This window comes from Rhinoderma darwinii, chromosome 4 (assembly GCF_050947455.1).
Source record: "Rhinoderma darwinii isolate aRhiDar2 chromosome 4, aRhiDar2.hap1, whole genome shotgun sequence".
In the NCBI taxonomy this organism is placed as follows: domain Eukaryota; kingdom Metazoa; phylum Chordata; class Amphibia; order Anura; family Rhinodermatidae; genus Rhinoderma; species Rhinoderma darwinii.
Genome location: NC_134690.1, coordinates 363,922,300 through 363,939,606, shown reverse-complemented (window position 1 = coordinate 363,939,606; position 17,307 = coordinate 363,922,300). Strand labels below are relative to the sequence as shown.

Sequence of the window (17,307 nt, the reverse complement as noted above, 5' to 3'; positions counted from 1 at the left end):
ACATAAAATATATTTTACATAAAATAATTGTTCGGTAGCGTTTTTTTTTTTTTTTAGTTTCCTTGATACTATATATATTTAAAAAAAACTTGCAGTTTTCACACTGCCCACTGAGCTCTCACAATAGACAGACACTTCCTGTTCTGTAGAGATCACTTTTCATCTCATTATTCTCAGGTGGCAAGGTTACAATAAGAGTATGTTCACACGGCCAAATTACGGACGTAATTCGGGTGTTTTACGCCTGGAATTACGGCTTGAATGCGTTGACAAACATCTGCCCATTGAAAGCAATGGGCTGACGTTTGTCTGTTCACACAAGGCGTATATTTACGAGTCGCTGTCAAAAGATGGCGCGTAAATAGATGCCCGCGCCAAAGAAGTGTCCTGTCACTTCTTGGGGCGTAATTGGAGCCGTTATTCATTGACTCCAATGAAAAGCAGCGCCAATTACGTCCGTAATGGACGCGGCGTTCAAGCGCCTGCACATGCCGTTACGGCTGAAATGACGGGGCTGTTTTCTCCTGGAAACAGCCCCGTAATTTCGGCCGTTACGGACGCTGCCGTGTGAACATACCCTAAGTGGTAACACCTCTATTATAAAACTGCAGGCAAATTTACACTGGATCACATAACTGACAATGGGTGATAGGGACAATTTACCTCCTCCCCTCTCTACACATTTCACAGAGCATGCCCACAACTCTCCCCTATAAAAGTATATAGGTCGTTTTCTAACTGAGGTTTTTTTATGCCCATGTGCCTGCTTTAAAGCGAATCTCTGAACTGCTGTATACAACTCAGAGCAGCAGGTCAGGCAAGATGGACTTTCAATAACTATGTACAGAATATAAAATAGAAATACAATCAAAAAATAAAAACAGGTTAAAAAAAAAAATCTGTTTTAGTATATCGTTTTATTTAGTAAAAAAAACCCAAAGAAGACAAAAGGTGATACTTGTTCACTCCCTGTACTTTCTTTCTTTCTTTCTTTCTTTGTGTGTAATAATGAGCTCCCTTTAGCCAAACGCATTAAGGATTGGAAGCAATGAAACGTGTAAGCAAATCGCAGAGTGGGGTTGGAATCACGCATTGCATTATCAGACCTCTGTCCAATATCATGACAGAGATCCACTCCTGTTTTGGACCTCCAGATTACAATGTAAAGGCTCTATGCACAGTTCTACAAATAATTATATAGCGAACGTCATACAGAAACATACAGTACACATCATACATTATGCATCTTACAGAATCATACAGTACACGTCATACAAAATCATACAGTACACGTCATACAGAATCATACAGTACACGTCATACAGAATCATACAGTACATGTCATACAGAATCAAACAGTACATGTCATACAGAATCAAACAGTACACATCTTATAGAATCATACAGTACACGTCATACAGAATCATACAGAACACGTCTTACAGAACCATACTGTACACATCATACAGAATCATACAGTACATATCATACAGAATCATACAGCATACATAATCATACAGTACACAGCATACAGAATCATACAGTACAAATCAAACAGAACCATACAGTACACATCTTCCAGAACCATACAGTACACGTCATACAGAAACATACAGTACACGTCATACAGAATCATACAGTACACATCATACAGAATCATACAGTACATATCATACAGAACCATACGTCATACAGAATCATACAGCACACAACATACAGAATCATACAGTACAAATCATACAGAACCATACAGTACACATCTTACAGAACCATACAGTACACATCATACAGAATCATACAGCATACGTCCTACAGAATCATACAGAATAATACAGTACACGTCATAAAAAATCATAAGGTACACATCTTACAGAACCATACTGTACACGTCATACAGAATCATACAACATACGTCATACAGAATCATACAGTACACGTTATACAGAATCATAGAGTACAAATCATACAGAACCATACAGTACACGTCATACAGAATCATACAGTACACATCTTACAGAACCATACTGTACACCATACAGAATCATACAGTACACGTCATACAGAATCATACAGCATATGTCCTACAGAATCATACAATTCATGTCATACAGAATCACAGTACAAATCATACAGAACCATACAGTTCACATCATACAGAATCATACAGTACACATCATACAGAATCATACAGTACACATCTTACAGAACCATACTGTACAGATTATACAGAATCATACAGTACACGTTATACAGAATCACACAGCATACGTCCTACAGAATCATACAGTTCACATCATACAGAATCATACAGTACAAACCATACAGAACCATGCAGTTCACTTCATACAGAATCATACAGTACACATCTTACAGAACCATACAGTACACATCATACAGGATCATACAACATACGTCATACAGAATCATACAGTACACGTCATACAGAATCATAGAGTACAAATCATACAGAACCATACAGTTCACGTCATACAGAATCATACAGTACACATCATACAGAATCATACAGTACACATCATACAGAATCATACAGTACACATCTTACAGAACCACACTGTACAGATCATACAGAATCATACAGTACACGTTATACAGAATCATACAGCATACGTCCTACAGAATCATACAGTTCACGTCATACAGGATCATACAGTACAAACCATACAGAACCATACAGTTCACTTTATACAGAATCATACAGTACACATCTTACAGAATCATACAGTACACATCATACAGAATTATACAGTACACGTCATACAGAATCATACAGTACACATCTTACAGAACCATACAGTACACGTCATACACTACGTGTCATACAAATCATACAGTACACAATATACAGAATCACACTACTAATTATACAAAATCATACAATACACATCATACAAAATCATACAGTACACGTCATACATAATCATACAGTACATGCCATACAGAATCATACAGCACACGTCATACAGAATCATACAGTACACGATATACAGAATCATACAGTACACATCATACAGAATCATACAGTTCACGTCATACAGAATCATACAGCATACGTCCTACAGAATCATACAGTACACATCATACAAAATCATACTGTACACATCTTACAATGTGAAGGTTCCCTGATCATAAGTAATTCAGTAGAGTGAGTGGAGTGTCCTGCACGGAGGGTGCAGCTATACCATGATTGAAAGCAAACATTTCATTCAATGCAACAAAGTGTATATGCATGAAAGCACCAGACCAGAACAGAAACAGAGTTTATCTACTGGGTATAGATTACATTTCCAATTAATTGATTTCTACTCCTAGAAACAGATGGCAAATACCTAACCTGTACCTCATGTAGACACAATAGTGACAGATTGGGAGGTCATTCCTCAATGTCTATTGTGGCCGCATGTGTTCTGCCTATGGAGCAGCTAGCACAGCCTGCCATAAGACATCCCGCTTATTGACTAGCAGGTAGGCCATAGGGAATTGCATTTCCCTGTACCATCCTTGCTCTATTATTGGATCACTTCCACTGGTAAATGGAGCCATTCCAATAAAAGTTGTATAATAAGTAACTGCTGTTTATATAATTGTTGAACATATGGATAACAGTAGAAATGACAATACCCTAATCTGACACGTTTCCCAGTGCTATATGTTATAAGAGGTCTTAAAGAGGATCTGAGCTCTCCTGGCATGTCCGTCCTAGAAAATACTTGCATTTTATAACATGACCATTCTGGAACATCTTTTATTAGAACTTTACATTGTGCTGTTCCTCTTTTATGCCTCCTGAAAATGTATGCATAAATTAACAACTAGGTGTTTCATTATCCCTTGTCATTACAGTGTTTCTCCAATCAGTGCTGTCAGAGTCTTAAGGGACACGTCCCATTGACAAAAGCAATACTAACACTCAGGAGGAATAACAGAGGAAAAGAACAATACAAAGTTCAAAGAAAAGATGCTCTAGAATGAATAGTTATTTTATGGGGAATATAAGTATTTACTAAAACAGACATATCAGGAGAAATATCAGGTACTCCTAAAACCGAGGAAAGCAGTGGATATGAATGCAAGTCAGCATATAATATAGAGGATCATTCAGTATTTAACATATACTGGAAAGGATGACCTCAGCAAAAGCATCTTTTCTAACCATATCAGGGTATCATTATCATTTACCTGTTAAAACACTCAATATGAGGTCCTCAGCAGGGGCAGTTTTGGCAGGAACTTTTACTGAACCTAGAAGAAAAAGACGACAATTTTTTCAGACATCTTCTAATAGGATCAATGTTTTGCTCTCCACTACCACCCTCCCTCCCCGGATCAATCTAAAGGTCCACCCTATTTGCCCATGCTTGATATTATATATATATATATATATATATATATATATATATACACACACACACATATATATACAGTACTGCACAAAAGTTTTAGGCAGTTGTGTAAAAATGCTGCAAAGTAGGAATGCTTTAAAAAATAAGAGCGTTAGTAGTTTTTTCTATCAATTAAGAAAATACAAAGTCAATGAACAGATTAAGAAATCTAAATCTAATCAATATTTAGTGTGATCACCTTTTGCCTTCAAAACACCATCAATTCTTCTAGGTACACTTGCACACTATTTTTGGAGGAACTCGGCAGGGAGGTTGTTCCAAACATCTTGGAGAACTAACCATAGATCTTCTGTAGATGTAGACGTCCTCAAATCCTTCCGTCTTTTTCATGTAATCCCAGACATACTCGATGTTGAGATCAGGGGTCTGTGGGGGCCATATCATCACTTCCAGGACTCCTTGTTCTTCTTTACGCTGAAGATAGTTCTTAATGATATTAGCTGTAAGTTTGGGGTCGTTGTCCTGCTGCAGAATAAATTTTGGAGCCAATCAGATGCCTTCCTGATGATATTGCATGATGGATAAGTATCTGCCTGTATTTCTCAGCATTGAGGACACCATTACTTCTGACCAAATCCCCAAACTTGCAAGGAACCTCCACCATGCTTCACTGTTGCCTGCAGACACTTATAATTATGCCGCTCTCCAGCCCTTCGGGGGAATAAACTGCCTTCTGTTACCGCCAAATATTTCACATTTTGACTCATCAGTTCAGAGCACCTGCTGCCATTTTTCTGCACCCCAGTTCCTATGTTTTTCTTGCATAGTTGAGTCGCTTGGACTTGTTTCCTCTTCTAAGGTCTGTTTTTTTGGCCGCAATTCTTCCATGAAGACCACTTCTGGCCAGACTTCTCCAAACAGTATATGGATGTACCTGGGTCCCTGACGTTTCTGGCAGTTCTGAGCGATACCACTGCTGGACATCTTATGATTTTAAAGGAAAGTAAGCATGATGTGTCTTAAATCTTTCTTTGGCTCACCGCTGCATTTATGGTCCTCAACGTTGTTGGCTTTTATGCTTCTTCAAAAGAGCTTGAACAGCACATCTTTAAACCCCAGTCTGCTTTGAAATCTTTGCCTGGGAAAGACCTTGCTGATACAGTATAACTACCTTATGTCTTATTGCTGTGTTCAGTCTTGCCATGGTGGACATGTGATATGAAACTGTCTCCCACAACCTCACCTTTGTAGCAGAGTTTGTCTGTTCCTCACCCAGTTTTAAGCCTCATACACAGCTGTTTCTGTTAAGGTAATGACTGTGTTTCAACCTACATATAAAAATGATGATAATTATCACCTGTTTGGTATAATTGGTAAATCATACACCTTATTATAATCATCCAAAATCCATCATTTTGTGCAGGTGTACGTAGAAGAAGTGATGCGGTTTTGACGGCAAAGTGTGGTCACAACAAATATTAATTTGATTTAGCTTTCACTTCTGTTCATTAACTTTGTCTTTTCTTAATTTATAGAAAAAAAAAATACTAACACTTTTTGAAAGCAACTTTGCAGCATTTTTCCACAACTGCCTAAAACTTTTGCACAGCACTGTATGTATATATCAGCTATTTCAGAGAGAGGCTACTTATTTCAGTCCCCTTGATGCAACAAGGAGAAAATTATAAAAATAAAAAATGAATCATGATTAAAAAAAAATTCAATTTCAAATTTTTTCAATTTTGTAGCAGATTGCAAATCATAGGCCATGGGAAGGGAAGAGCTTTTTTCACCTGGAGGTGGCTGACTGTGAACAGACTGAGATGACGGCTTCGGTGTTAGAGTAGAGGCATGATTCAAGCCATTTTCTGCTGGTGCCGGCCTTGGTTCACTGTTAGCTTCTGATGGAGCATCACCAGATTCTGCCTACAAAAGATGCCATTATGTACTATTAGTATTTGCCAGATTACACGGCATAACCTGCTGACAACATGCTTTCACAAGGTAGTTAAAAATATATATATATTCTCCTTACATTTTACTTTATTATACTGCAACATTGCTAGTACTACAGATTATTTTATCATGTTCAGAACATGATTGTGCCACGTGATGCCCTGTCTAAAGGTGTGAATAAAATGACACAAATATTAATGAGATTCGAGTCACAAATGTGTTTCTCCAGTATAGTCTTTGAGAAGCTGCGGAAACAGTGTCTGTCTCTGTACTCCCCCATAGGTTACAATGGGGAGTCTATAAGAATAGCCCTTTATCACCCTTTATGAGTAGCCAGTAGCAACATTGAAAAGATGTATAGCATGTTACACCTAGCGCAGCTTGTTGGCAAAAAAAATTGCATAAGAAATACTCTGTATTCGAGATAAAATAAAATAAAAATTTAAAGGGCATATTTTGTTCATCAAGGGGACAAACACATATTTTAATAATGATAGAAAGGGGGCACTGTGATTGCACTGCTGTCAATGCTTTTACTGATATAGTCGATATTTTCGTGATGTTCTGTGAAGCAGTAAATGTTCGACAAGGCCTTTATATAACTTTTCCATCAGCAACATGAACTATACTTTGGCGCCATCTAGTGATTGTAACATATACTGCAAGTGATAGGGGGAAAAAAGGACATAGTCTGTTACTGTGATTTCCCAACTCCTCTTCAAGATCTTCATCTTATTACCCCCTTACAAATTAAGCCTGTTACACATGGCCGTGTTCGGTCCGTGAGATACAAACCTCTTGTCGGTCGTATTTTCCTGACCGAACACAGTCCTAGCATCATAGTCATTCACTGCCTCCTTGCGGGACTATTGTCCCATACTGTAATCATGTTTTCGGGAACAGTAGTCCCATGGGGAGGCAGTGACTCACAGCATCATGGGTGGCTATGATGCTAGAAGTCCGGCTCCCTGAACTGTGTTTGGTCCAGGAAATACAGCCGACATAGTGTCCGTATTTCACGGACCAAACACGGCCGTGTGAAGCAGGCCTTAGAGGGGATATGTGTTCTCTGATTGTCACATTAAGGCCTTGTTCACACAGTGCAAGTTTGCTGCAGATTATGCCATTATTTTTCAAGCCAAAACCAGGAGGGGAACCTAAACAGAAGAAATACATAAAGAAAGGCCTTATAGGTCTGCTCCCCTGGATCCAATTCTGGTTTTGGCTTAAAAATTGCAAGCAAAATCAGCAGAAAATCCGCGCTGTGTGAACTTACCTTTTTTTATTCCTACTAAAGATGTGAGAAGGAAAACAGTTGCACATGTGATAACCCCATGAGCCAAATCAGGCAATTTTTTGGTCTATTTAGTTCTGGTGGTTATATGAAGATATGTACATGTGGTCATGCAGGTTTTATTTGTGTGTTAATAGTGTGAAAATTGTCTCGGCAGTGAAAAGGGTTAAATAAATTGACATTACAAAATGACATACAAGGTCCATGTTAAGCACAGGTAGTTATGTGAAGGCACTGGGAGCACATAATGCTCCATATTAACATCAACAGGTTCTCTCTTATTTTACCAGAGAAAGGTCACAGATGAATAATGTTCTCCAAAAATAGTATCTCCAGAGAGAGATGTCCTAGATAGAGCGGTCCTAAGAGACCTAAGTCAGGTCTAGTGTAATGTCCTCATTCACACTAATGTTTCCTTGTAGAAGGACGGAAGCACAGCTTTCCTTGTAACAGAACTTTCCCAGCGTGCGTACGTCTGCATTGCACCAAATGTAGGTCAAACGGCAATAAGTCATTTATAATTCAAAGGAAAGTTCCGTGTATTTTTATCCTTACAATTAAGAGGAGTCAATTCAGTGCACATGACAGATATTACATCTCCATGTACAGTCGTGTGTGGGCGGACTGAGCACTTAAATACATTATTTACCATGTTATACACTAGAGCAGAGTCAGTTCCCAAATAGTTGTAGAAAGGCTAGTGCTGGTAGGTGGATAACATGGTATACTACTGTACATATACTGCTGGTAGGGGGATAACATGGTATACTACTGTATATATACTGCTGGTAGGTGGATAACATGGTATACTACTGTACATATACTGCTGGTAGGTGGCTAACATGGTATACTACTGTACATATACTGCTGGTAGGTGGATAACATGATATACTACTGTACATATACTGCTGGTAGGTGGATAACATGGTATACTACTGTACATATACTGCTGGTAGGTGGCTAACATGGTATACTACTGTACATATACTGCTGGTAGGGGGATAACATGGTATACTACTGTACATATACTGCTGGTAGGGGGATAACATGATATACTACTGTACATATACTGCTGGTAGGGGGATAACATGGTATACTACTGTACATATACTGCTGGTAGGGGGATAACATGATATACTACTGTACATATACTGCTGGTAGGGGGATAACATGGTATAATACTGTACATATACTGCTGGTAGGTGGCTAACATGGTATACTACTGTACATATACTGCTGGTAGGTGGATAACATGGTATACTACTGTACATATACTGCTGGTAGGTGGATAACATGGTATACTACTGTACATATACTGCTGGTAGGGGGATAACATGGTATACTACTGTACATATCCTGCTGGTAGGGGGATAACATGGTATAATACTGTACATATACTGCTGGTAGGGGGATAACATGGTATACTACTGTACATATACTGCTGGTAGGGGGATAACATGGTATACTACTGTACATATACTGCTGGTAGGTGGATAACATGGTATACTACTGTACATATACTGCTGGTAGGGGGATAACATGGTATACTACTGTACATATACTGCTGGTAGGGGGATAACATGGTATAATACTGTACATATACTGCTGGTAGGGGGATAACATGGTATAATACTGTACATATACTGCTGGTAGGGGGATAACATGGTATACTACTGTACATATACTGCTGGTAGGGGGATAACATGGTATACTACTGTACATATACTGCTGGTAGGTGGATAACATGGTATACTACTGTACATATACTGCTGGTAGGGGGATAACATGGTATACTACTGTACATATACTGCTGGTAGGGGGATAACATGGTATACTACTGTACATATACTGCTGGTAGGGGGATAACATGGTATACTACTGTACATATACTGCTGGTAGGTGGATAACATGGTATACTACTGTACATATACTGCTGGTAGGTGGATAACATGGTATACTACTGTACATATACTGCAGGTAGGTGGATAACATGGTATACTACTGCACATATACTGCTGGTAGGTAGATAACATGGTATACTACTGTACATATACTGCTGGTAGGTGGATAACATGGTATAATACTGTACATATACTGCTGGTAGGGGGATAACATGGTATACTACTGTACATATACTGCTGGTAGGTGGATAACATGGTATACTACTGTACATATACTGCTGGTAGGGGGATAACATGGTATACTACTGTACATATACTGCTGGTAGGGGGATAACATGGTATACTACTGTACATATACTGCTGGTAGGTGGATAACATGGTATACTACTGTACATATACTGCTGGTAGGGGGATAACATGGTATACTACTGTACATATACTGCTGGTAGGGGGATAACATGGTATAATACTGTACATATACTGCTGGTAGGGGGATAACATGGTATACTACTGTACATATACTGCTTGTAGGTGGATAACATGGTATACTACTGTACATATACTGCTGGTAGGTGGATAACATGGTATACTACTGTACATATACTGCAGGTAGGTGGATAACATGGTATACTACTGCACATATACTGCTGGTAGGTAGATAACATGGTATACTACTGTACATATACTGCTGGTAGGTGGATAACATGGTATAATACTGTACATATACTGCTGGTAGGGGGATAACATGGTATACTACTGTACATATACTGCTGGTAGGTGGATAACATGGTATACTACTGTACATATACTGCTGGTAGGGGGATAACATGGTATACTACTGTACATATACTGCTGGTAGGTGGATAACATGGTATACTACTGTACATATACTGCTGGTAGGGGGATAACATGGTATACTACTGTACATATACTGCTGGTAGGGGGATAACATGGTATAATACTGTACATATACTGCTGGTAGGGGGATAACATGGTATACTACTGTACATATACTGCTGGTAGGTGGATAACATGGTATACTACTGTACATATACTGCTGGTAGGGGGATAACATGGTATACTACTGTACATATACTGCTGGTAGGGGGATAACATGGTATAATACTGTACATATACTGCTGGTAGGGGGATAACATGGTATACTACTGTACATATACTGCTGGTAGGTGGATAACATGGTATACTGCTGTACATATACTGCTGGTAGGGGGATAACATGGTATACTACTGTACATATACTGCTGGTAGGGGGATAACATGGCATACTACTGTACATATACTGCTGGTAGGTGGATAACATGGTATACTACTGTACATATACTGCTGGTAGGTGGATAACATGGTATACTACTGTACATATACTGCTGGTAGGGGGATAACATGGTATACTACTGTACATATACTGCTGGTAGGTGGATAACATGGTATACTACTGTACATATACTGCTGGTAGGTGGATAACATGGTATACTACTGTACATATACTGCTGGTAGGTGGATAACATGGTATACTACTGTACATATACTGCTGGTAGGTGGATAACATGGCATACTACTGTACATATACTGCTGGTAGGTGGATAACATGGTATACTACTGTACATATACTGCTGGTAGGTAGATAACATGGTATACTACTGTACATATACTGCTGGTAGGTGGATAACATGGCATACTACTGTATATATACTGCTGGTAGGTGGCTAACATGGTATACTACTGTACATATACTGCTGGTAGGTGGATAACATGGCATACTACTGTACATATACTGCTGGTAGGTGGATAACATGGTATACTACTGTACATATACTGCTGGTAGGTAGATAACATGGTATACTACTGTACATATACTTCTGGTAGGTGGATAACATGGTATACTACTGTACATATACTGCTGGTAGGTGGCTAACATGGTATACTACTGTACATATATACTGCTGGTAGGGGGATAACATGATATACTACTGTACATATACTGCTGGTAGGTGGATAACATGGTATACTACTGTACATATACTGCTGGTAGGTGGCTAACATGGTATACTACTGTACATATATACTGCTGGTAGGGGGATAACATGATATACTACTGTACATATACTGCTGGTAGGTGGCTAACATGGTATACTACTGTACATATACTGCTGGTAGGTGGCTAACATGGTATACTACTGTACATATATACTGCTGGTAGGGGGATAACATGATATACTACTGTACATATACTGCTGGTAGGTGGATAACATGGTATACTACTGTACATATACTGCTGGTAGGTGGATAACATGGTATACTACTGTACATATACTGCTGGTAGGTGGATAACATGGTATACTACTGTACATATACTGCTGGTAGGTGGCTAACATGGTATACTACTGTACATATACTGCTGGTAGGTGGATAACATGGTATAATACTGTACATGTACTGCTGGTAGGTGGATAACATGGTATACTACTGTACATATACTGCTGGTAGGGGGATAACATGGTATAATACTGTACATATACTGCTGGTAGGTGGATAACATGGTATAATACTGTACATATAATGCTGGTAGGTGGATAACATGGTATAATACTGTACATATACTGCTGGTAGGTGGTTAACATGATATACTACTGTACATATACTGCAGGTAGGGGGATAACATGGTATACTACTGTACATATACTGCTGGTAGGTGGCTAACATGGTATACTACTGTACATATACTGCTGGTAGGTGGATAACATGGTATAATACTGTACATATACTGCTGGTAGGTGGATAACATGGTATAATACTGTACATATACTGCAGGTAGGTGGTTAACATGATATACTACTGTACATATACTGCAGGTAGGGGGATAACATGGTATACTACTGTACATATACTGCTGGTAGGTGGCTAACATGGTATACTACTGTACATATACTGCTGGTAGGTGGATAACATGGTATAATACTGTACATATACTGCTGGTAGGTGGATAACATGGTATACTACTGTACATATATACTGCTGGTAGGTGGCTAACATGGTATACTACTGTACATATACTGCTGGTAGGTGGATAACATGGTATACTACTGTACATATACTGCTGGTAGGTGGATAACATGGTATAATACTGTACATATACTGCTGGTAGGTGGCTAACATGGTATACTACTGTACATATACTGCTGGTAGGTGGATAACATGGCATACTGCTGTACATATACTGCTGGTAGGTGGATAACATGGTATACTACTGTACATATACTGCTGGTAGGGGGATAACATGGTATACTACTGTACATATACTGCTGGTAGGGGGATAACATGGTATACTACTGTACGTATACTGCTGGTAGGTGGATAACATGGTATAATACTGTATATATACTGCTGGTAGGGGGATAACATGGTATACTACTGTACATATACTGCTGGTAGGGGGATAACATGGTATACTACTGTACATATACTGCTGGTAGGTGGATAACATGGTATACTACTGTATATATACTGCTAGTAGGGGGATAACATGGTATACTACTGTACATATAATGCTGATAGGTGGATAACATGGTATACTACTGTACATATACTGCTGGTAGGTGGATAACATGGTATACTGCTGTACATATACTGCTGGTAGGTGGCTAACATGTTATACTACTGTACATGTACTGCTGGTAGGTGGATAACATGGTATACTACTGTACATATATACTGCTGGTAGGTGGCTAACATGGTATACTACTGTATATATACTGCTGGTAGGTGGCTAACATGGTATACTACTGTACATATACTGCTGGTATGTGGATAACATGGTATACTACTGTACATATACTGCTGGTAGGTGGATAACATGGTATACTACTGTACATATACTGCTGGTAGGTGGATAACATGGTATACTACTGTACATATACTGCTGGTAGGTGGCTAACATGTTATACTACTGTACATGTACTGCTGGTAGGTGGGTAACATGGTATACTACTGTATATGGTAGGTGGCTAACATGTTATACTACTGTACATGTACTGCTGGTAGGTGGGTAACATGGTATACTACTGTACATATATACTGCTGGTAGGTGGCTAACATTGTATACTACTGTATATATACTGCTGGTAGGTGGCTAACATGGTATACTACTGTACATATACTGCTGGTAGGTGGATAACATGGTATACTACTGTACATATACTGCTGGTAGGTGGATAACATGGTATACTACTGTACATATACTGCTGGTAGGTGGCTAACATGGTATACTACTGTATATATACTGCTGGTAGGTGGATAACATGGTATACTACTGTACATATACTGCTGGTAGGTGGATAACATGGTATAATACTGTACATATACTGCTCGTAAGTGGCTAACATGGTATACTACTGTACATATACTGCTGGTAGGTGGATAACATGGTATACTACTGTACATATACTGCTGGTAGGTGGATAACAAGGTATACTACTGTACATATACTGCTGGTAGGTGGATAACATGGTATACTACTGTACATATACTGCTGGTAGGTGGATAACATGGCATACTACTGTACATATACTGCTGGTAGGTGGATAACATGGTATACTACTGTACATATACTGCTGGTAGGTGGATAACATGGTATACTACCGTACATGTACTGCTGGTAGGTGAATAACATGGTATATTACTGTACATATACTGCTGGTAGGGGGATAACATGATATACTACTGTACATATACTGCTGGTAGGTGGATAACATGGTATACTACTGTACATATACTGCTGGAAGGTGGATAACATGGTATACTGCTGTACTTATACTGCTGGTAGGTGGCTAACATGTTATACTACTGTACATATACTGCTGGTAGGTGGATAACATGGTATACTACTGTACATATACTGCTGGAAGGTGGATAACATGGTATACTGCTGTACTTATACTGCTGGTAGGTGGCTAACATGTTATACTACTGTACATATACTGCTGGTAGGTGGATAACATGGTATACTACTGTACATATACTGCTGGTAGGTGGATAACATGGTATACTACTGTACATATACTGCTGGTAGGTGGCTAACATGGTATACTACTGTACATATACTGCTGGTAGGTGGATAACATGGTATACTACTGTACATATACTGCTGGTAGGTGGATAACATGGCATACTACTGTACATATACTGCTGGTAGGTGGATAACATGGTATACTACTGTACATATACTGCTGGTAGGTGGATAACATGGCATACTACTGTACATATATACTGCTGGTAGGTGGCTAACATGGTATACTACTGTATATATACTGCTGGTAGGTGGCTAACATGGTATACTACTGTACATATACTGCTGGTAGGTGGATAACATGGTATACTACTGTACATATACTGCTGGTAGGTGGATAACATGGTATACTACTGTACATATACTGCTGGTAGGTGGCTAACATGGTATACTACTGTATATATACTGCTGGTAGGTGGATAACATGGTATACTACTGTACATATACTGCTGGTAGGTGGATAACATGGTATAATACTGTACATATACTGCTTGTAGGTGGCTAACATGGTATACTACTGTACATATACTGCTGGTAGGTGGATAACATGGTATACTACTGTAAATATACTGCTGGTAGGTGGATAACATGGTATACTACTGTACATATACTGCTGGTAGGTGGATAACATGGTATACTACTGTACATATACTGCTGGTAGGTGGATAACATGGCATACTACTGTACATATACTGCTGGTAGGTGGATAACATGGTATACTACTGTACATATACTGCTGGTAGGTGGATAACATGGTATACTACTGTACATGTACTGCTGGTAGGTGAATAACATGGTATACTACTGTACATATACTGCTGGTAGGGGGATAACATGATATACTACTGTACATATACTGCTGGTAGGTGGATAGCATGGTATACTACTGTACATATACTGCTGGTAGGTGGATAACATGGAATACTGCTGTACTTATACTGCTGGTAGGTGGCTAACATGTTATACTACTGTACATATACTGCTGGTAGGTGGATAACATGGTATACTACTGTACATATACTGCTGGTAGGTGGATAACATGGTATACTACTGTACATATAATGCTGGTAGGTGGATAACATGGTATACTACTGTACATATATACTGCTGGTAGGTGGCTAACATGGTATACTACTGTATATATACTGCTGGTAGGTGGCTAACATGGTATACTACTGTACATATACTGCTGGTAGGTGGATAACATGGTATACTACTGTACATATACTGCTGGTAGGTGGATAACATGGTATACTACTGTATATATACTGCTGGTAGGTGGCTAACATGTTATACTACTGTACATGTACTGCTGGTAGGTGGATAACATGGTATACTACTGTACATATATACTGCTGGTAGGTGGCTAACATGGTATACTACTGTATATATACTGCTGGTAGGTGGCTAACATGGTATACTACTGTACATATACTGCTGGTAGGTGGATAACATGGTATACTACTGTACATATACTGCTGGTAGATGGATAACATGGTATACTACTGTACATATACTGCTGGTAGGTGGCTAACATGTTATACTACTGTACATATACTGCTGGTAGGTGGATAACATAGTATACTACTGTACATATACTGCTGGTAGGTGGCTAACATGGTATACTACTGTACATATACTGCTGGTAGGTGGATAACATGGTATACTACTGTACATATACTGCTGGTAGGTGGCTAACATGGTATACTACTGTACATGTACTGCTGGTAGGTGGATAACATGGTATACTACTGTACATATATACTGCTGGTAGGTGGCTAACATGGTATACTACTGTACATATACTGCTGGTAGGTGGCTAACATGATATACTACTGTACATATACTGCTGGTAGGTGGCTAACATGGTATACTACTGTACATATACTGCTGGTAGGTGGATAACATGGTATATTACTGTATATATACTGCTGGTAGGGGGATAACATGGTATACTACTGTACATGTACTGCTGGTAGGTGGATAACATGGTATACTACTGTACATATATACTGCTGGTAGGTGGCTAACATGGTATACTACTGTATATATACTGCTGGTAGGTGGCTAACATGGTATACTACTGTACATATACTGCTGGTAGGTGGATAACATGGTATACTACTGTACATATACTGCTGGTAGGGGGATAACATGGTATAATACTGTACATATACTGCTGGTAGGGGGATAACATGGTATACTACTGTACATATACTGCTGGTAGGTGGATGACATGGTATACTACTGTACATATACTGCTGGTAGGGGGATAACATGGTATACTACTGTACATATACTGCTGGTAGGGGGATAACATGGTATAATACTGTACATATACTGCTGGTAGGGGGATAACATGGTATACTACTGTACATATACTGCTGGTAGGGGGATAACATGGTATACTACTGTACATATACTGCTGGTAGGTGGATAACATGGTATACTACTGTACATATACTGCTGGTAGGGGGATAACATGGTATACTACTGTACATATACTGCTGGTAGGGGGATAACATGGTATACTACTGTACATATACAGCTGGTAGGGGGATAACATGGCATACTACTGTATATATACTGCTGGTAGGTGGATAACATGGTATACTACTGTACATATACTGCTGGTAGGTGGATAACATGGTATACTACTGTACATATACTGCTGGTAGGGGGATAACATGGTATACTACTGTACATATACTG

General features: G+C 39.0%; 1 protein-coding gene across 1 annotated transcript in view; it reads right to left on the bottom strand.

The window, feature by feature from the left end:
• PLCB1 (phospholipase C beta 1) overlaps positions 1-17,307 on the bottom strand; it is a 612,909-nt gene that overhangs the window by 84,073 nt on the left and 511,529 nt on the right. The window contains exons 24-25 of the mRNA XM_075863061.1: positions 6,155-6,287; positions 4,198-4,260 (exon numbers count right to left, since the gene is read on the bottom strand). Of these exons, the coding sequence (XP_075719176.1) occupies positions 4,198-4,260; positions 6,155-6,287 (196 nt within the window). The remainder of the gene's footprint in view (positions 1-4,197; positions 4,261-6,154; positions 6,288-17,307) is intronic.